At 33.8% G+C, this 23589-nt stretch overlaps 1 protein-coding gene across 3 annotated transcripts in view; it reads left to right on the top strand.

Annotated features, from left to right (window-relative positions):
* The window catches only part of LOC126891623 (fatty acid CoA ligase Acsl3-like), a 94185-nt gene that overhangs the window by 45706 nt on the left and 24890 nt on the right, over nucleotides 1-23589 (top strand). For all 3 annotated transcript variants that reach the window (XM_050660841.1, XM_050660843.1, XM_050660842.1), the window contains exons 2-8: nucleotides 8806-8944; nucleotides 9369-9584; nucleotides 11956-12394; nucleotides 15970-16304; nucleotides 17132-17271; nucleotides 20139-20311; nucleotides 21218-21481. In XM_050660841.1, coding sequence (XP_050516798.1) covers nucleotides 8806-8944; nucleotides 9369-9584; nucleotides 11956-12394; nucleotides 15970-16304; nucleotides 17132-17271; nucleotides 20139-20311; nucleotides 21218-21481 — 1706 coding nt within the window. The remainder of the gene's footprint in view (nucleotides 1-8805; nucleotides 8945-9368; nucleotides 9585-11955; nucleotides 12395-15969; nucleotides 16305-17131; nucleotides 17272-20138; nucleotides 20312-21217; nucleotides 21482-23589) is intronic.

Here is a 23589-nt window from a genome sequence, read left to right as displayed (position 1 = left end):
CTATTTTTTAAGTAAATATATTTTTACATAGTTCTTTATAGTGAAATTTTAATTTTTTGCCTTTTCTGCTATTTTTTTATATTTGCAGTAATATTTTTTTATATATTCTTGTATGAAAGGGCGGCAAATTTTATTTTGCCCGGGGCGCTCAGAACTCTAGAACCGGCCCTGTACACAGGGCCGCCGAGAGGGATGAGCGGGCCCCGGTAAAAAGTGAAGGGCGGGCCCCGGCAAAAAGTGATGAGCGGAAAAATTGTTTAATTCTTATAGAAATAAAATTATAAATAATAAATAATAAGAAACATTTCAGATACATATAAATTTGAATAAATTTTGATTATACAAAATTTTATTCAATTTATAAGAATGAAAATATTTATAATACAGGTGCTTTTAGAGTTGCCTGATTTGGCAAAAATCGCATATTTTACAAAATCATTTTCAATTCACAAAGTTGAAAGGCAGCTAACCGATCCTGTTTCATTTATTTCCTCGTAGCATTTTTTATGCGAAAAAGAAAACTAAAGGATCTTTCTGCTTCTGCGACTGTCACCGGTAATGTGCAAAATATTCTTACACAACAACGATTCAAATTTGAGATGTTTAATTTTATTAAGCAAATCTATTCGAGAAAGTTGAGATTCACCAATATTATCCATGTATATCGCTCTCAAATGAAAAATTTCATCTCTCATTTTTTCACTGATGTCTTCTTTATAAAACTATCGCAATACATATATCAATTTTCTTCTTAATATTGTCGTCATCTTCATCTCGGAATATCCATAAAATGTTAAATAGCCAATGAATTTTATTTTCCGCATTAAATCTTCTTGTTAAATTGCTTATTATATAACAATATTAAATATTTCCCAGCGAAATATTGCGTCGGGCTCAAAATTATCAGTCGCACCACTACTAGGCCCAGGCAAATCATCAAAAAATCTCACAGGCTTTTTACGCCGTTTTTCTTTATTTGATGTAAATTCTGGATTTATTCCATAAATGCGGGTAACTAATTTAGATTCTTCAACATACATTCTTCTGATTTTTTGTAAATTTTCTAGAAGCAATGATATATTTTTAATCTCCATATCCACATCATAGTTTTATCTGACTGCACTGTAGTATTTGACTCATGTGATTTATTGCTGTTAAAATTTTAAACCAAATCAAACGAATTATGGACATAAAGTGAAGAGTAAAAAAAAAACGGGAAAAATTACGTCTTTGGTCTGGTCGACGCCGGGCCCCTTACATCGCCGGGCCCCGGTAAAATGTACCGGCTGTAGCGCCCTCTCGGCGGCCCTGCCTGTACACATAATATGGAGACAAGAGAAAATGAAGAGAAAAAAGTGGAATAAGAGTATCATCCGCCAATCCATAAAAAGTCAACAAATTTCTTTGTCAAACGATAAAGGAATCTCCTGGAAACACGGAACAACAGAACTGCAGAAAATAAAAATGTTTTAAACAACCTCAACCAACAATTCTTCTTATTCTAGTGCCGACTTCAATAATGAAAGTTGGCCATAACCATTGCAAATTCGTCTTTGTCTTCTGCTTTTCTGAAAAGCGTCTGTATGTTTAACCCGTAGTACATTCTTTCACGGTTTTTGCTGTAAATTTTAAAGAACCGCTTGGATTGACATGAAATTTGGCGTACGCATAGCTAACATGTCAAAGAAAAAAGTGATATGGTGCCGATGTGTGCTTTTGCCCTGGGGGTGAATTTCACCCCATCTCGGGGGTGAAAAAATATATGTCCAAGATAAGTACCGAAATGGATAAACTGACTAATTTTAAGCAACTTTTGTTCTATAGAGTTTTTTCGCCAAATCAATACATTTCGAGTTATTTGCAAGTGAATATGTTCATTTTTGAACAAAATAACCACATTTTTAGAATGTTTTTCGCAAATAACTCGAAACGTAAGCATTTTGTCGAAAAAAATTTTCTTAGCAAAGTTATAGCCTATAAAAAAGTGAAAAAAACGGTGTATATATTAGGTCTCTATACCTAGCAAAAGCAGAGTTATAGCTAATGAAAAATAGGTTCATATTCGAAAAATTCCAAATAGAATAATTCAATTTATTATTTTCAATTTATTAGCCAAAATTTACAATTTTAAGTACATATAATATAATATACAGAAAGACACCTAGATGTGAAAACATCTGTGTGTGTCTATAGAAAAATCCTAAATAAATATAGATTATTTATAAACAAACATAACTCAAAAAAAAACAAAAGAAACACATTCGAGAATCAAAGTTATTTGGAATTTAAACTTAAAACTAAGTAAACAGCATATCGCCAGTCTAAACAGCATATATCTATATAATATAATAATATGTAAAAAATCCAACTTATAGGTATTAATAATTCCAAAATAAAAAAAACATATTTTTCAGGATTTACAATTCAAATTGTGTTTTGTTTCCAGTAATACAAACAACTACCTTTTTATTAAACATTTTTATGGATTTGATTTCTTTTATTTTGTTTGGTAGTAAATTATAATACTTAGGTGCCCTAAAAATCACAGAATGTTGGCTTATTCCTCGACTTAACTGTGGTAAAATAATGAATTAAATATATATTGAATTAAATGTGAAATATCCAAATAATGAAGCATTTTTGGGGAAAAAACATTTCAACTTTTTTAAAGTGTTTAAAAAAAAGCTTTATTTCTGTTTTTATTTTCATAGATTCAAAGTGCTTATTTTTCAAAAAATTTGGTTTTAAAGTAAAATTTTTAAAAATTTTAATTTTGAAAAAAATGCTTTTTTTCAAAATAACTTAAAAATTGTTAGAGATACCAAAAATCTTAAACAATAAAAAAGTCGGCTTTACTTTTCTGAAAATTTTGTATCTTTTTATTTTCCTGTAAGACAAAAATTGGTTAAGATTCGGTGTTTCTAAATTTGCATACACTCGTGATTAGTGAGTCGTTTAAGCCCTTTTAACTACAGCTCTTTCAAAAATAAGCACTTTGAACCGATGAAACTTACAGATCATATGATCAATACATACGCGCGAGTAAAAAACTTGTGAAGTGGTAACAATTAACTTCATTTGAAATGCTAATTAGGGGGTGATTTTCCCGATTTCTTACCAAAAAAAGGGACCAACTTTATTTTGAGCGTAACTTGTTTACTTTTGATGCTAAAATTTTTTTTTAAACAAAAATAAGCATTCTTTAACCACTTTAAAAAAGTTAAAATGAGTTTTCCCCAAATAAGTGTTTCGTTTTTTGGTTATGGCACGTTAAAATATTCTATTTGGAATTTGACGAATATGAACCTATTTTTCATTAGCTATAACTCTACTTCTACTAGGTACAGTCACCTAATATATACCGTAAAATGAGGTGGCTTTATGACAGTCAGGTGAATTTGTGACAGTATGTAGTACCCCCACTAAATCCAATATAGAGTCCATAGTTACCGACTGAACGCGCCGCAGTTATTTTCAATGGCCTTGTAAGGATTGTGTGTGTTGATTACTAGCCATACTAAAGGTTTTAAAACAGCTAACTAGATCGTGTGTGTAATTAAAATAAAAGTAAGTTAGAATTTTTACTTTGTTGGTATACTTTCATTTGTAGAGAGAGCTCCAACTGTTTCATGCAGCCAGAATTTATAATATGTACAAAGTACGTCATAGCTTACGTTATGTTGTCATGCATACATTGTCTCAAAATTCCAATAATAAACCAGTGGCGTCACCTTAAATGAGAGTTCGACAAAACATGAGATGACTTTGTGACACAATTAATAACAGATTTGGCAAACATGAGGTGAGATTGTGACATTGTTTTTTTACATTTTATTATTATTTTTTAGGTAAATAGCAATGCCCCGAAAATACCAGAGGCTACCGGGAACAGAGTGTCAAAGAAAATTGCCACCACTGTGGGAGAGAGAGATGCCGCTGCTGTGGAAGAAGAAGCTGCCACGATTGTGGAAGAAGAAGCTGCCACGATTGTGGAAGAAGAAGATGCCAGCGCTGTAGAAGAAGATGCCACCACTGTGGCGGAGAAAGATGCCGCCGCTGTGGAAGGAGACGATGCCACGATTGTGGAAGAAGAAGATGCCAGCACTGTGGAAGAAGAAGATGCCACCACTGTGGGAGAGAAAGATGCCGCCGCTGTGGAAGAAGACGATGCCATGATTGTGGAAGAAGATGCCACCACTGTGGTAGAGAAAGATGGCGCCGCTGTGAAAGAAGAAGATGCCACCACTGTGGTAGAGAAAGATGCCGCCGCTGTGGAAGAAGAAGATGCCACCACTGTAGGAGAGAAAGAAGTTTTATGTGGCTTGCATCCAGAATCCGGATTCTGCTCTGGCAAAGGGAGAAGTAAATACGCCAAATATAGGGGACTACGTCATTATCCAATACGAGGGGTCTATGTTTCCAGGAATGGTCCACTGGAGTGGAAAAGCAAGGTGTGAATGTCAGCGCCATGGAGAAATGTGGAAGATTTTGGAAGTGGCCAGACCGGGAAGACCAGCTTATGTACGAGTTTGCTGATGTTGTACAAGCCAAAATAAATTCACCCGTCCAAATTTCTCGAAGAGCAATTTTTAAAGTGCCTGAAATGGACATTTATGTGAATAATTAGAATTATTACCGATTCAAAATGATTTATTTAACTTCTTTTATTTATTATTTGTGGTTAATAACATTTGATTTTATTATTAATAAAGCTTTCTGTTCAACTGGTGGGGTGATTTTATGACAGACCAACTACATATGCTCACATACATATGGGCGGCTTTGTGATAGATCTAATTAATATTCAGATTATAATTACAGGCGATCTCTGTCACATTTCCGACCCATTAAAACGCCGACTTTAGACTTGTATGCAGAATTTACGTTGTCACAATGTCACCCCAATGAAAGGGGCGAGATTGTGACAAATATTTTTGTAAATTGTTGTATTGTTTGTAAATTTTTCCCAGTGAAATCCAGATAAGTTAGAAGTTAAAAGTTATGTTTCTTAAGTAAATTTTGGAATGTAATAATTCCATCAAGAATATCTTCAGATTTACAAAAACCCCTGAATCTGTCACAAAGTGACCTCGTTTTACGGTATACCATGTTTTTCACTTTTTTACGTGCTATATTTTTGATACGAATTTTCTTTCGACCAAATACTTACTTTTTGAGTTATTTGCGAAAAATTATCTGAAAACGTGGTTATTTTGTAGAAAAATTAACATATTCACTCGCAAATAACTCGAAAATTATTAACTTGGTGAAAAAACTTTATAGAACAAAAGTATTTCCGGACTTATTTTGAACATATATTTTTCACCCCCAAAGGGGGTGAAACTCACCCCTAGGGCAAAAGCACACATTGGCACAATATCACTTTTTTTCTTTGACTTGTTAGCTATGTGTATGCCAAATTTCATGTCAATTCAATCGGTTCTTTAAAATTTAGAGGTGTTGCAATATTTTACCTTTAAAGAACATACTACCGGTCCAGTCGCGAATGTTTTTCAGCCGAGATATTTGTCGTCTATTAGAGCCACTTTTCCTTCGATTTTATCCTTCATAATCAACTGTAATAACTCGTACTTATCATTTATAAGTATGTGCTCCAAATATGCTGTTGTCCTCTTTTTAATGGTAGTCAAAAGTTCTCTGTCTCTTCCCATTCTGTCCAACACCATTTCGTTCGTAATATGATCAGTCCACGGTATTTTTAAAATTCTCCTGAAAAGCCCCATCTCAAAAGCTTCTAACTTTCTCATTAAGTCAACACTAACATTCCAAAACAACAGTTAAAAGGAGAAATAAGATATAACCAAAAATGAATCAATATCTACTTAACCGATCTGACAGAAGACCAAACCAATGACTACTCTTTGTGGAATTGTATAAAAAAAATAAATAGACCAACGCAACACATTCCACCAATAAGATAAAACTTGTACACCTGATGGAAAACAAAAAGCAAATCTGTTCGTTTCATACTTAGCGAATGTATTCCAAAATGGCAAATAATTATTTGAAATGGAAACGCAATAACGAGATAACTGGAAAATAATCATCGAGCTAAAAACGATGATGAATGAGAGTACTGAACACGATGTGAACAATACTAATGATAGTTTGGGCTGATTATCGGAGAATAGGCCATTTTTGGGAAAAGTTATTTACCAGCAATTTTATTGCTGGAATCGAATCTTATGATTGTATATATTAATAATATAGGTATGCAAAGTCCGCAGATAGTGTGCTACTTTTTTTATAAACAAAATGGCGCCCGAAAATCGTGATTTTTTTCAATTTTTGCTCTATAACTACAAAGATTTTAACTTTACACCAAAAACACTCAAATAAAAATTCACCGCAATTAAATTCTGCATAGAGACGTGTTTTTCCGATTTACTTAGACGAAAACTTTCCCCGGAAAAAGCGGGTTTTTCCAACAAAATCTTTAATTTTCAACTAAACTTTTAGATAAGTAATTGTTAATCAATAATTAAATAACTTGGTAACGTAAAAGCCCTTTTCATATAGATTATAGTTCCAGCAGCCGATGGAAATTGAATAAACAGTTTAGCAACAATTGAATTGTTAATTAAAAATTTACGGTCGCTATAATAACCACAATAATTATGATGCATAAGAATAACTATAATTTTTTCATAAAAAGCTATCTAATGTACTTTACAGAATTGAAATTGGACTATTTAGGCGGCCTCAGGAATATTTTAAAATTATAAAGAATTTTTTGGCTTATAAACAAATAGAATATCTCGGGAAATATTAAACTAAATTAAATTGTAAAAACGGTATTCGAAAAACAGCGGCAGGACGCTTCATTTAAAATAAAAAACGTTTAATTATGATGAGTAGTTCCTGAGATACAACCGGTCAAAGTTGACCGGAATTTACGGCAAAGATATAAACAATAGGATCATAATTTTCAAACCATCACCTTTTTATTTTTGTCCTCTTTCTCCACACCAATTTTCATATCCTTAAAATACTCATAACATATATTATTATAATAAAAACTATCGATAATACGTGTGAAAATTGCCAAAAATAGCAAAATTCCAATCAAAAATTAGGTTGGAGAAAGTGTAACCCTCAAAGTTCAAAATCGGTATACGTTAAAAAAATGCATTTGCTCGGTTTCCCATGGAGCAATTTCCTTCATTCTTTTTTTGGTCCCAAGTAACTCGAGTAGAGCCATCGAACTAACGCATTATTAAATGTCAGTCTTGCTTTTGTTTTGTTATAATAAATTAATTTATTTATTATAACACAAAATTTTAATTTGTTTAAATAAAAATTGTTTAAATAATTATACAGCTTTCAAATGAGAATATTTATGTTTTTAACTTTAAAGGGTACACTTGTAGCAAGTTTATCTAAAAAAAAGCCTACAACTGGAAAAAATATGTAGTGTTCTGTTCTTATAAATAAATTAATCTATTATAAAAGCAAGTTTGACATTTAATAATACGTTAGTTCGATGGCCCTACTCGAGTTATTAGGGAACAAAAAAAGAATGAAGGAAATTGATCCATGGAAAGCCGAGAAAATGCATTTTTTTAACGTATACCGATTTTGAACTTTGAGGGTTACATTTTCTCCAACCTAATTTTTGATTGGAATTTTGCTATTTTTGGCAATTTTCACACGTATTATCGATAGTTTTTATTATAATAATATATGTCATGAGTATTTTAAAGATATTAAAATTGGTGTGGAGAAAGAGGACAAAAATAAAAAGGTGATGGTTTGAAAATTATGATTCTATTGTTTATATCTTTGCCGTAAATTCCGGTCAACTTTGACCGGTTGTATCTCAGGAACCACTCGTCATAATTAAACGTTTTTTCTTTTGAAAGAAGCGTCCTGCCACTGTTTTTCGAATACCGTTTTCACAATTTAATTTAGTTTAATATTTTTCGAGATATTCTATTTGTTTATAAGCCAAAAAATTGTTTATAATTTTAAAATATTCCTGAGGCCGCTTAAATAGTCCAATTTCAATTCTGTAAAATACATTGGATAGGTATAGTGTCTTTTTATGAAAAAATCATAGTTATTCTTATCCATCATAATTATTGTCGTTATTATAGCGACCGTAAATTTTTAATTAACAATTCAATTGTTGCTAAACTGTTCATTCAATTTCCATCAGCTTCTGGAATTATAATCTACACGAAAAGGGCTTTTACATTACCAAGATATTTAATTATTGATTAACAATTACTTATCTAAAATTTTGGTTGAAAATTAAAGATTTTGTTGGAAAAACCTGCTTTTTCCGGGGAAAGTTTTCGTCGAAGTGAATCGGAAAAAACACGTCTCTATGCAGAATTTAATTGCGGTAAATTTTTATTTGGGTGTTTTTGGTGTAAAGTTAAAATCTTTGGAGTTATAGAGCTAAAACTGAAAAAAACACGATTTTCGGGCGCCATTTTGTTTATAAAAAAAGTAGCACACTATCTGCGGACTTTGCATACCTATATTATTAATACATACAATAATAAGATTCGATTCCAGCAATAAAATTGCTGGTAAATAACTTTTCCTTGTATTTTGCTAATTAGCCCAGAGTATGAAGGCATAATGAAGCCTACTACCCTTAAAGAAGTAACCTATTTATTTCCTGTTCTAGCACATGTTTTCCTTTTCTGCTACTTTTGCTCTGACTAAACCTTCTTCCTAATGATTTAACATCCACCTTTTGAATATTATAACTATTTACTTTAAAAAAATTTTACTTATTAAAAAATGTTAATCTAATCTAAATTTTTGTTTCAGCTGTAAAAACCATTATTTATTTAGTGTTATTTATGCTGTGCTGTATATAATTGTGTTTATATACGATATTTTGACATTCCCTATATATTTGCTGTTCCAAAATCCTATCAAGAGAGTACAATTAGCGAAAATTGAAAGGGTAAGTGGGATCTAAAGGCGGTACAAGTGTACAGAAATATCTTAAACTGCTAAGGTCACTCAGGTAGCTAATCAAGGAGAAGGGATTTCAGTTGAACGCGTTAGTGCAAAGAGTAAACATTCATTTAAATTCATTGTATACGAAATCAGTGCTTTTGCGACGTTGCCAGATAAAATCATCAAACATTTGTTTATTTAGAATAAGTTCAATAGTGTACAATCCCGTGAAATTATCGATTCATAAAAAATATAAAATTGTTATCAATTTTACTTTCAAAAATCCGAAGATCCTTTGAAACCCGATTGATCTGACAACGTCGCGTAATCAAAGTTTTCGATCGGTCTGGCCTTGACGACTTGAGATATCTCTGTCGACCTGTACTGGAGTTCATATAATGCGGGTCATACAATATGCTGTATTTTAGGCGACAATTGTAGAAAAAGGTGACAAATACATCACGTATAAGACGACAAAGAAGCCTTATCCTACCCACTATGAAATCGACAAGGAACGCATCGACACGATGGCAAAACTGTTGGAGCATGCTGCCAAAAAACATACTGATAAACGTTGCTTGGGAACTAGAGAGATTTTGAGAGAAGAAGACGAAAAACAACCTAATGGCAGGATATTTAAAAAGGTATGTTTTTAATATTTAGAAATTTTCAATGTCATGTACAATATTCGTTACTTGCAGTCACAAACCTCTTCTTTTTATTCCACTTCCAATCGCTCTACAGACTAAATTGAAAGCTACACATAATATGTTGTGTTGAACTAGATTCTTAGGTTATTTAACCCGGATGAAGCCTTGACCTCTGTAGTTTCTTCTTCCAATATAGGTCTCTATATATATATAGTCGCCGCTTGCTTTGTAGTTCTGAAGTTCAGCAAATCGCTCTCCCATCTTTTACTTGTCCTTCCTTTTCAATCTGTCTTCATACAGCCTCATTACATAACCAGTCGATCGAACTCTAGTGAAATTTGAGACGTTTTCCTTTAACGGTTTATGATTTTTAGATCTTCATATTCTCTTTTTGGTGATGGAGCCAGAGATATTCTTTAAATTTTTTCTTTCTATCTCCGCTCCGTATTCTTGCACAGACTCGTTGGAACGTTAGATACGCAATTTTAGTTGACTCTGTAGACCTGCTTCTAATATTGTCGACTATATTTAAGTTCTAGAACCGATATGATGGTCTAATAGCCCTTTTGTGTGTCATCTGGGATATTTTGGAGGACTTTAAGAGCTTTACCTCGGAGTGCTAATATGAGAGCCGTTGCCATCTGTTCATTTGCTCATCCATTATTTTGTGCAGCACTTCAAATTATTGTTTTTTGTCTACTATTGCTCTTAGTTCTAGAGCCGATACGATGGTCTAATAGCCCTTTTGTGTGTCATCTGGGATATTTTGGAGGACGTTAAGGGGGGGGGGGTATGGTTTGAAATATTTAATTTTTTTATTATTTCAAATAAAAGTGCATACTTTCAAGAATACTCTCTGAAAATTTCAAAATAATCGGAGTAAAACTACCAGAGATACAGGGTGTTGAATATCTTTACCTTCGACTCGCTTTGCCGCGACTTCGCGCCAGCACGCTTGAGCGTAGTGAGAAACGTTAAACAACTGTTCGCCTTCTCTTTTGTAGATTACTCCTCGATTCAAAAAACATATTCCAATGTGCATCACTTTAGGATTTGGCAGACAAATAAGAAGATGAAGATGCAGTTGTCAAAACTTTAAACGCATTTTTCTCAAAACTGCTTTTTTAAATGCGGTGGACATTGTAACTGAAAAACTACTCGGCCGATCTACCTGATATTTTGCACAGATTTTCTTGAGACGACATTTCATGAGGTATCAATGTCGAGATATTTTTCTTTTTTTTGCTTATTTTTTGTTCAACAATAATAAATCAGTTGATTTTCACAAAATTTTTACCAAAAATTTCATTTTTTTGATTTCTAAGTGATACCAAAAAATAAAAAAACTCGACGTTGTGACCTCGTAAAACTCATAAGCTAATTAAATCTTTTTGAATTTTTTGTTTCGTATGATCTAGTGACGAGTTCTGATGTCCACCGCAAAATCCATTTTTTTTGTGAGCTGCCTGTCAAAATTTGTCACCAATGGCTTACTTTTCAATATTTTGGATTTAATTTTTTTCTAAATATTCTTTGAATTGTACTTAATATGTTTATTTAATTTAAAAATACAATAATTGTACCATAGCTTCGAAAAAAATTCACAAAAATGAGCTTGATATGTTGATTTCAAACCATACACCCCCTTAAGAGCTTTACCACGGAGTGCTAATATGAGAGCCGTTACCATCTGTTCATTTGCTCATCCATTATTTTGTGCAGCACTTCAAATTATATTCTATACACTGGCCAGGAGGTATTTTCGTGAAATATAGGAGGCCTAATTATTTTGTTGAGAGGGGAACAAATTATATACCATTAACAAACCGAAGTTTTTTACTTTTGTTTAACTTCAATTCTCAGTTGCTTGGTCTTTTCAATTATACAAGGATATTTCTAAGAGTCCCCCTTATCTCATCACGTCTTTTGTTCAGTAGATCTCTTGTTACTTCAATCTCTTTAGTCATCTCTTCTTTATTCTCTTCGATTTCTCTTTTCATATCTTCTTTACTCACCTTTTCGGTGATGGGTCCATCTTATTCCAGATGGGTCTAATTTATTCTGTACATGAACCGTTGCTGTTGTTGAGTCCATCCTTGCTTTTACTTCTTCTTCTTTAAGTGCCCTATCATCAATGAAAGTTGGCTACTACAACTACAACTAAAATTCTGCCGTTGTTCTTCCTTCCTTCTTTCTTCCTAGTTCTCTCTTTCCCTAAATCTTTCCTTTCACTATTAGTTGAGCATAGTTGAGTTGCTTTTACTAGTCGGATACATCTCGAAGGGGTGTTTAAGATTTCCTGGATGTTATATAACTAATAAAAACAACACAACCTTAAATGATTAAAATTTCTTTTTGATTGCAGTACGACCTTGGCGACTACAAATGGCTATCATTTACGGAAGTGAACAACCTAGCTACCAACTTCGGCAAAGGCTTACGAAAACTGGGAGCAGAGCCTACGCACAACATCGCCATCTTAGCCGAAACCCAAACCAAATGGATGATTGCAGCCCACGCAGCTTTCAAGCAAAACTTCTCCCTGGTCACCATCTACGCTACATTGGGAGATGACGCTATAGCCCATGCTATCAACGAAACTGAAGTGGATATAGTTATTACCAGTTTCAGCCTATTGCCGAAGTTCAAACATGTTCTGCAGATGACTCCAAACGTGAAGAAGCTTGTTTATATGGAAGATCAGATCAAGAGTCTGAGTCAGGAGGAGAAAGATAGTTTTAAGAGTGGGGTACAAATAGTAACTTTTGACGAAGTTGCTCAGATGGGAGCTGCTTCAAATATTGGTAAGTATTGTTCTGAAGCTATTTTCTTATATAGTAAGTAGCTTTATATTATATCTGTAGTTTGTTTTTCAATACAAATATATCAAAAACAGAGTATCTTAAAATAGGGGATGATGAAGAAGATCCAGAGTTGAGAAATTAGAACCACAAAAACATGTAATAGGGCAGTCAATGAGGGTATGTGGCTCCGAACTCTATGCTACTAGATCGATGTACGTGATATTTTCACAGTAAGTAGGGAATAGCCCAAGAAACAAAGTCTACCCTATGCCGATGTGTGCTTTTGTCTTGGGGGCGGTTCCCACCCCTTCTCGGGGGTGGAATTTTTTTTGCTTAAATAACTACGGAAGTTGCTAGAGAACCTAATACTAAGCAAAAACTGTTCTATAATTTTTTTTCGAAAACTCGATACTTTTTGAGTTATTCCTGGTTGAAAATTGGCCATTTTTATTGAAACATAACACCTTTTCAAACGGTTTTTTGCGAATACCTTAAAAATATGCATCTAACTAAAAAACTATTTAAAACATTTTTGTAGCTTGTAAAATAACAAAGAGATTCTTTCCTTTATGAATCTTCTAGTTATAACACAAAAAAAGATATGGTAAGTGAAAAAAACTTGTTTTCTTGGTGCATGCTCAAATCAGTGTATTTAACTTGAAATAACAGAGAAACGGTCGATTTTAGGTGTATAATGCTACCAATAACTTTTGTTGCGCTTGAAAAGACCTTTAAAATAAGCAATATTAAATGTCGATTACATTCAAACTATGCGAGATAAACTGTAAAAAATTTGATGACTAACGTATTTAAAAAAAATGAGAAGTATATTTAACCCCTCATCCACAAGAATTTAAATGCATCGTTTTCCTTCTACAATACATTTTACTATAGTGTTCTTTTTATGTTAAAAAAGTTGGGCGGGTTTAAAATGAATGGTTTTTGAAAAAAATAAGATCAAATTATTGAGCACATTTTTAAATTTTCTTAAAAATCTTCTTTTCTCCATGTAACTCGAAAATGATAAGAGATGACAAAAAAAAAGATGCCATACAAAAATAAAGGTTTTTTCTAGATAAACATTTTGATTTTATTTTTTATAACAGTATCTCTTATCATTTTCAAGTTACGTGGAGAAAAAGAAGATTTTTAAGAAAATTTAAATATGCGCTCTATAATTTGATCTTATTTTTTTCAAAAACCATTCATTATAAACCCTCTCAACTTTTTGAACATAAAAATGACACTGTAGTGAAGTGTATTGTAGAAAGAAAACGATGCATTTAAATTCTTGGGGTGAGGGGTTAAATATACTTCTCAATTTTTTTCTTAAAATTCGTTAGCAGCATTTTTTGCAGCATATCTCGTTTAGTTTGGATGTAATCGACATTTAATATTGCTTATTTGAAAGGACTTTTCAAGCAGAATAAAAGGTATTGGTAGCATTATATACATAAAATCAAAATCGACCGTTTCTCTGTTATTTCAAGTTGAATGCACTGCTTTGAGCATGTACCAAAAAACAAACTCTTTTTACCTACCATTTCTCTTTGTGTTATAACTAGAAGATTGAAGAAGGATCGAATCTCTTTCATTTTTTATGAGCTACAAAAATGTTTTATAAAATTTTTTTAGTTAGATGCATTGTTTTTAAGGTATTCGCAAAAAACCGTTTGAAAAGGTTGTTATATTTCAATGAAAATGGCCAATTTTCAACCAAGAATAACTCAAAAAGTATTGAGTTTTCGAAAAAAAAAAAAATTATAGAACAGTTTTTGCTTAGAATTGGGTTCTCTAGCAACTTCCGTAGTTGTTTAACCAAAGAATTTTCCACCCCGAGAAGGAGTGGAAATCGCTCCAAGACAAAAGCACACATCGGCATAGGGTACACCTTGAATAAGGAGATATTTTCAAGCTATTCTTAAAATTTCATTAAAATCCATGCAGTAGGATAGAATTCGGAGGCAATAACCTGTTCTTGCTCTCATTGACTGCTCTATAAAGAATATAAATATCTCGGATCTATAATATCTAAAAAACGCACTACCAAAAGAGACTTTGAAAACAGAACGCAGCAGGGAAAGAGAGCGGTAAACATTCTAAGCTCTCTACTATGGTCTAAAGTTATTAGACAAAAAACAAAATTGACAATCTATTGAACGTTGGTAGAGCCTGTTATGACTTATGGGGATCACGAAAAAAGATAGAAAAATAATAGAAGTAGTAGAAATGGATTTAAAAGATAAAAAATTAAGCAGAAATACAAAGATGCAAATATATAAGACTACCATAAGGCCAGTGGTAATGTATGCCATAGAAACCAACACCCTAACGTTAAAGGAAGAAAAACAGCTGAAAGTATTTGAAAGAAAAATAATGCGCAACATTCTGGGACCAAAAGTAATAAATGAAAACGAAAGAAGACCCTGGATGAACTAGGAAATAGAACAATGGATGGAAGGAGAAAACATAGTGAAAGAAGCAAAAGCACGAAGAATAAGGTGGTATGGTCATATAAGTAGAAAAAGTGAAGATGATCCCATTACAGTTATTACCAACTGGATACCCCCTGAGACAAAAGCACGAGGCAGACCAAAAGCAAGATGGAAACAGCAAGTCGAAAACGACTTAAGAGTTATGGGAATTCGAAACTGGAAAAAAAAGACTGAGAACCGAAATGAGTGGAGAAAAGTAGTGAAAGAAACGAAGACACACCAGAAGCTTTGAGGAGACAGATTAGAAGAAAAGTGGACTGATCCCCCATGTCTTGGTGGATCATTAAAGTGAAAAACAGCTATAACTTCCACGGGAGTGTACAGCTTATATACATATACAATGGAAATGGATTATCTAAGGAGAGCATGTGGCGTGTGGTATATCCAAAAAAGATCACATCAGGAATGAAGATATTAGGTTTGTTCGTAGTACGATCCAATCGATCAGCAACCGTTGCCAACCATCAGATGCATGCGCAGTGAACAGTTAGCGTTGCGCAGTTAACAGTTAGCGTTCGTAGACTACGAACGCGCATGCGTCTGATGGTTGGCAACGGTTGCTGATCGTTCTACGAACAAACCTATTAAAAAGAGGACAAATAGTGTATATTCCAATGCAGGGAGAATTGAATCCAGACAACTAGTGTGGTATGGTCACGTGAAACGAATGAATGAACATAGATGGCCAAAAAAAGCTTTAAGTTACATAACACAACAAAGAAGAAGAAGGGGAAGGCCTTCAGTTGCCTAGGAACGGCACATCATGAGAGATAGAGCCATCAAAGAAGACGAATGGAAGGACAGAAAACGATGGTGGTCGAAATGCGAAAAGCGGCTGAGGCTGTAGTAACCTCGCTTACAGATAGAGATAGTTTTGCCTTTGATACTTCTGATATTGCATCTTCTTCTCTCTTCAGCGCGCTGGGTGTGGAATCTCGTGGTTTGCTTCTTATACTCAGCTGACGGGTTTTATCAAAAACTGAGAAGTTATCCTCGCGTTGGTTTTGTTGGTGGTATTTTTTTAAATCTAAACATTATCTGCGACTACCAAATACAACGTAATACCTTTTTATTTTTCAGTTGACGTAAAACCCACTGCCGACGACATCGCCATAATCATGTACACGAGCGGATCAACGGGGATACCGAAGGGTGTAGAACTCACCCACAAAAATATGATCGCTTCCGTGAAAGCGTTCACGGATTCCACTAGAATGTACCCCACTGAAGTGATAATGGGTTATTTACCTCTGGCTCACGTTTTCGAGCTGTTGGTCGAGAGTGGGTGTATTTTGATGGGATTGAGAATAGGGTATTCCAGTGCGCTTACTATGATAGATACTTCGAGTAAGATTAAGAGAGGAACGAAGGGTGATGCGTCGATATTGCAGCCCACCTTTATGACCAGTGTACCGGTAAGTGTCATATTTCAACTACTACGATAGGACAAATATGACACATATGTTAAACAACGTTCCATATTGTATAAGTTAAGGAATCTCCTCTATAGTATCTCTCTCTAGCTATGACGCAACATACTAAATCGGGCCCTGGCCTTCCCCAGTATCTGCCTCCAAGTATCTCTGTCCCTAGCTGCTCTCCTTCAGATATCCACCCTCAATATCTCTTTAATATCGGTTCTCACTTCGTCTATCTACTTCTTCTTTGTCTTCCTAATCCGACGTTCCACCAGTTTCACTAAGCGTTCTATTAGGTGTTCTGTGATTATACATTCTTATAAGGTGACCTACCCAGCGCAATCTTTGTATTTTTGCATAATTTGCTACAGAGGTTTCTTTGTAATATTGATAGATCTCGTGGTTGAACCTTATTCTCCTCATACCATTGTCGCAGATGTGTTCCAATATCCTTAATGTCTTTCATTCAAAAGATTTTCCCTATTGAAGTAACTTAATTCTATCCACTTTTGTTACTACACTTGTCTATTTAAACATTCTTATTACGAAAATTTACTTCTTCCTTTTCAACTGCTCACAATTTAATACCCAAGTTCTAAACGCGAGAGCTCTTCTTCTTCTTCTTCTTCTTCTTCTTCCTGAGCTTTTCGGGAGTCGCTGTTCTTTACTCTTCTTCGCCAGTTATTTCTGTCCGTCTTCTTCTTTAAATCTTTCTCTTTCAACTCCTCTGTCATACCGTCCTTCCATCTTCTCCTTGAGTTCCCTTTACCTCTCTTTCCCCCAACTTTTAGAAGTGTTTACATCTTTTATATCTGTTGTTGTAGGTAATATTGGACAGAATATCGAAAGCAGTTAAAGACAAAGTGAACAAAAGTAATGTAGTGAAAAAAGCAATTTTTACCTTTGGATACAATTATAAAACAAAATGGAGTAACAGAGGATTTAGCACACCATTGACTGATAGGTAAGTTTTTAAGTTCTAAGTAAATATATCTATACTTGATTTGGAAATGCTTGATAGTACAATTTTTATAACAGATTTTTCTTATTTATTTCTAATCAATACTCCCGGATTTCTTGTAATTACGACAAGATCATCCGCATATGCTACAAAATTATGTCCAACGAATTATTATATTGAAGCTTTAGTGTGATCTTCTTTATCCCGAATAAGAGGAAGGAAGCGAGTGGTGTGTTGTGTGACAATAACAATGAAGCTAAAGGGAAAATTATATAAAACTGCCGTAAGGCCAGTTATGATGTACGGAACCGAATGTTGGACAGTTAAAGGAAAAGAGAAACAACGAATACATGTGACGAAAATGAGAATGATTAGATGGATGAGTGGAGTGATAAAAAGGGATAAAATTAAATATATTAGGGGAAGTCTAGTGGTGGCTTGAAAATTCTGCTGAAAATTATCCACGCCAGAATACACTCTAAACTAGAGCTGGATATTAGTGACGCTCAATATGGGTTCCGCAATGGTATGGGTACCAGAGAGGCATTATTCTCCTTCAACGTGCCGACACAGAGATGTTTGGATGTTAACCGTCCTCTTTACGTCTGTTTTATAGACTACAATAAAGCGTTTGATAAAGTAAAACATGATTGACTCATGGAAATTCTGAAAACTAAAAACCTAAATGAAAGAGATTTAAGACTAATAACACACCTCTATTATAATCAGCGAGCAATAGTAAGAATTGAAAAAGAAACATCTGAAGAAATGGAAATAAAGAGAGGAGTCCGGCAAGGCTGCATACTATCACCTCTATTATTTAACGCTTATTCTGAAGAGGTAATGCGAGAAACTCTGGAAGATGAAACAGTCGGCATAAGAGTAAATGGAGTCTTAGTTAATAACATCAGATATGCAGACGATACAGTAATAATAGCCGATAGTTTACAAGACCTGCAAAGACTCATGAGTAAAATAGTAAAGTGTAGTAGGGAGTACGGACTCTCTCTCAATATCAAAAAGACGAAGTTTATGAAAATTAGTAAAAACAACCATAATACTAACGAAATCTTGATAGTAGAGGGCCAGCAGATCGAAAGAGTAAAAAAGTACACTTATTACCTTCTTCTTCTTCTTAAAGTTCCGCTCCTATCGGAGATTGGAAATCATTCTGGCAATTATAATTTTGTTGGTTACGCGCCGGAATAGTTCAATTGTGCTGCATCCAAACCATTCACGGAGATTGCGTAACCACGAGATTTTACGTCTTCCTACGCTTCTTCTGCCTTTGATTTTGCCCTGCATTATATTCCTTAATAGTTCGTATTTTTCACCTCTCATGATGTGCCCCAAGTATTCTAACTTCCTCATTTTATGGAATTTAAAACTTCGCATTGTTTTCCTAGTTGTTCGAGCACTTGTGCGTTTGTTTTACGATCTGTCCATGATATTTTCAGAATACGTCTATAACACCACATCTCGAATGCTTCCAGGTTTTTAATGTTGGATTGTTTTAGTGTCCATGCCTCAGCCCCATACAAAAGGGTGGAGAAAATATAACAACGAAGCATTCTTATCCGGAGCGTTATATTGATATTGCGATTACAGAAAAGTTTCCTCATTCTGTTAAAAATGGATCGTGCAATTTCAACGCGGCATCTTATTTCTTTTGTCTGATCAGTATCTTCTGTGATCCATGCTCCAAGGTATTTGTACGAAGACATTTGCTCAATTTCTGTATTATCCAGTACTAGTCTAACTCTGATGTTTTGTGCTTTTGTAAATAGCATGAACTTGGTTTTCTTCAAATTTATTTTTAGTCCATAATCGTTGCAATGTATATTTAGTTGTTGAGCAACTTGTTGCAATTCTTCTAGTGTTCCCGCTAAAAGTACGGTATCGTCAGCATATCTTATATTATTAAGTGGCTCACCGTTTATTATTAGGCCCTCATTGACTTCGGCCAACGCTAATAATTCTGAGATGGCTTATTACCTAGAAACACTAATAAGAGAAAATAATGACTACACTGCAGAAATCAAAGTCAGAATCGAAAAAGCACGTTCTAATTTTATGAAAATGAAAAAGGTCCTATGTACCAAAGATTTAACATTAGCTCACGCTAAGCTATGTACGCCTAACAAAATGTTACGTATACAGTGTACTTACTATACTATGGAGTGGAATCATGGACGTTAAATGTAGAGACAATGAGACGACCTAACGCCTTTTAAATGTGAAGCTATAGAAGAATTATGAGGGTTTCTTGGGTAGATAGAGTTACGAACAACGAAGTACTAAGAAGAATAGGTAAAGAGAAGGAAGTTGAACTTACAATTAAAGAAAGAAAACTACAGTATCTCGGACATGTGATGCGGGGCGGGAAGTATGGCATCCTGCGAGTCATAATGCAAGGGAAGATAGATGGCAGAAGAAGTATCGGAAGAAGATGAATTTCATGGCTGAAGAACCTGCGAGAATGGTTTGGATGCAGCTCAAAACAACTATTTAGAGCTACTGCCTCAAAAATTAAAATAGCTATGATGATTGCCAACCTCCGTAGCGGAGATGGCACCTGAAGAAGAAGAAGTGGTGGCAATATAATTGATACCAAGGTGAGAGAGCATAGGTTAAGATAGTTTAGTCATGTTCAACGTGAAGAATTGCTGATCTGTTGATCTGGTTCCTGGAAGCAGTGTGAAAGGAAGACCTAAGAAGACCTGGGGAGACGCTTAGGCATGACATGTCCGTAAAGGGGATTGATGTTGATATGACCCAAGACAGAAACTTACGGAGAAATGTCTGCGCATAGGGATAACGGCAAAGAGAATGATGATTTCAATATGCTCAGTATTTAAATTTTGTTTTAGGATTGTATTTAAAGCCACAAAGAATCTACTAGGAGGTAAATTACGACTGATTGCAGCTGGTGGAGCCCCTCTAACAGCTGACACTCACGAGCTGGTTAAAACTTGTTTGTGTGTAGATCTTATTCAAGGATATGGATTGACTGAAACGACCGCATGTGCAACTAACCAAGACAGTAAGTTCGTAATTTTATTTATTTATTAGAAGTATATATTCATGCAACTTCAGCTGTTGTTTGTATAATATCTTCTTCTTCTTACTGTGCTATCTTCCTTCAAAGGTTGGCGATCCAGCAGATCTGAAGATCTCGGTCTATGTTTTACCATGCCCACGTCGCAGATCCTTGAGCCAAGAATATCGTCTTCGTGTTGATCTTTTCCCCTGATTTTTTTCTTCAATTCTAATAATAACGTAGTTATTCGTAGTCAGATATCCTTCGATAGCTTCAATAGGCTAACTATTTCTCTGCTTTTGTTTGAACATATTGAATGTGAGGTGGTTGTATTATAACTCTTTCATTTTAATCCATTTATCCTCCATCCACTTTTCTTTCGAGATCTTTATATCTTTTGTTTTGTTAATTTCTTTTTTTCTTTTATTCTTCCCTTTTGTTTTTCTGTTGTGTTCTCTGCTCCATCAATTCGAAAATTTCGTTGGTCATTCATTGTTGTTTTTGTCTTTGATTATTTTTAGTATGTTTTTCTATTATTTGTGAAATATTCAAACATTTTACAACAAATTTTAGAAGGCACGAATTCGTGGTCACCGCAGAATCTTGCTAGGTAGGGACCAACAGCAGAAGATTTATATTTTCGGACATAATATGTACTTCTCATTATTTTAATAGATATTGGTACAGCGTCTAAAAGCAAATTATTATTTATAATGCTGCTTATTGGGACAGTTTGTTTTCTTTTTGATTCAGAACAGACCATATGCCTTTCTGAAGAGCTGAAAAGGCTGAAACGTACTTAAGAGGATTATGGTCGCATCTGACAAAATTATTTTGATTTTTTTTTGGAATAGTTTGTTTTTGGTTTTTATATTTAGTAACTAATAAACTAATACATCTACCTTCCAGATTACGACATGAGGTTTGGAAGAGTTGGTCCTCCAATGACGACAGCACTTATAAGACTGACGAACTGGAACGAAGGGCGCTACTACATCACAGACAAACCAAATCCCAGGGGAGAAATTATCGTGGGAGGTGATATTGTTAGTATAGGATATTACAAAAACGAAGAAAAAACTCACGAAGAGTTTTTCGAAGAAAACGGGGTTAGGTGGTTCAAAACGGGAGATATTGGTGAAATTGACAAAGACGGATCTATGAGAATTATAGGTATGTATCTAATATATTTTTATCTATTTATTATAGCTTTGTTCGCGGAGACAGTCCATGACTAGTTTCCGACTGATTCGCATGCGCAGTTCCGTTTTCAAGCACTTGAAAAGTCCCTCAAAACTTCTATAATGTTTATTTTAATAAGTTACAGGGGTGAAAAAGAAGAGAAAATTAAGTGTAATCTTTAATTTCAAATATCTTATTCAAAATAAGTAAACCTTTTGTTTATTATAAGGGACCTTCGACCCTTAGTAATAATGTAACCTTTCATTCAAAATTTTTTAGTTTAAATTTTTCAAAAATATTTGATAGTTTTTTCAGGATTCGATAAATAGTCGAGGAAATGAAGCTGAAAAAATGGAAAATCCTCGCAATTTTTTCGTAAAGCACCGATTTGTACAAAAATTTGGGATTAGGCTCATTTCACCCTCTAGTTCATTTTCTATATTGAGCCGTTGTACGATTTTAATTTTTTAAGGGTGAAAACTATTCCTAAAAAAACTACTTGTAAAAAATTATAAAACAATATTTTAAACTTTAATATTGTCAACATTTGGTTCTTATTAGTTACACAATGATTGTTTTTTGCTTTAGGAAATACTGTCATAATATTTCAACCCTTAAAACCACCCTTGTTGGAGCTATATATAAAAAATTACTTATCCTAAAAGAATAATTTCGGCTTGCATCGATTTACATAAAAATTTGGGATTAGGATCATCTCACCCTGTACTTCATATTCTTTAACATGCTCAAGGGCGTCGATTATTTTTAGGGGTGTAAACTACCCCTTATTTTCAAAAATTATATAAAAACATTGTAAACTTTAATATGGGTAAAATTTGGTTATGATTGGCTGAAAATAATGATTGTTTTATGCTTTAGGATATAACATCATAATATATCAATCCTTAAAAACCACCCTTAAGAACATTACAATTTTTATAAGTAGGTAATTTAATAGATCTATACAGAAAAAAAGTAGAATTACAAAAACATTTATTTACACAAAAATACGAATTTACAAATACATATGTAGAAGTACAAATACAAAAATAGTTTTTAAGTCAGCTTCCAGTATACGAACCAGTTCTGTGGTATTATACATGCATTGAAAATGTTCCATAAGCGGACTATTCGAAAATTTCTAAAAAAAATCGTTTTATAAACATAGATCCTTCATTTTTAGCGATAAAAAGCTTTTTCAAAAACGATTTTGTAGGATTTTTGAAGAACTATAAGATTGTGGAAATTAAATTCCGTTAGATCCCTTACTTTTTAATTGGGTGGGTTTAAAGGGCTCGAATAAGGGGGTCTTTGCTCGTAAATAGAGATGATCCGGGAAAGGTTGCAATTTCACAGGTCAAATTTATTTTTTATCGAACAAGACATCGTAAGTATTGAAGATTTGCTTTTCGGAATGATATCAAATTCTGATTTTGATCGAATTATTTTTAGTTTACAAATAATTTATGAAAATTCATATCAGAAACAAAGAAATATACATTTAAATAAATTTAATAATCTTTTAGAACAAAATAGTCTACATACTTTTGATAACCTAAATAGAAATAATGACATATTAGCGACAGTTGTCAATCTATCAAATAGACATTTAAATGCAACGGAAAATTTGGTATTGTCAATAGGTTTAAACTATGCTGTTATTCTTGTTCTCATGATCATTTTTCAGTGCGTCATTAATTATGACGTCATATACTGTATTGGCTGTGTCGAGACTTATTTCATGTAATTATTGACGAATCTGACAGATGCCACAATCGTACTTAGCCATAGGTGAAAAGCTTGTGGAATTAGTAATTTAGTAGATTTGATTTTTACACAATATTTTAACATGTAGGTGTAGAATTATTGAGACAATCTTTATTTAGCACTTTATTACAATTATATTTCCAAGCGACAATCCATATTATTAACCTAACTTCTACTACCATCTTGACATCCTGTCGTTCTCCCCAAAGAGGTTCTGTCTCAAGTACCGACTACGTTTCTGAAGGAAACGTATAAGTGGTTGCATAATGAGCTGACTCTACATTCTCCTCTTTTTAAATGAGGTAAGCCACAGAGCTCTCTATGAGAATTCC

The sequence above is a fragment of the Diabrotica virgifera genome, chromosome 9 (assembly GCF_917563875.1).
Source record: "Diabrotica virgifera virgifera chromosome 9, PGI_DIABVI_V3a".
NCBI classification, from domain to species: domain Eukaryota; kingdom Metazoa; phylum Arthropoda; class Insecta; order Coleoptera; family Chrysomelidae; genus Diabrotica; species Diabrotica virgifera.
This window is presented reverse-complemented; position numbering and strand designations above follow the sequence as displayed.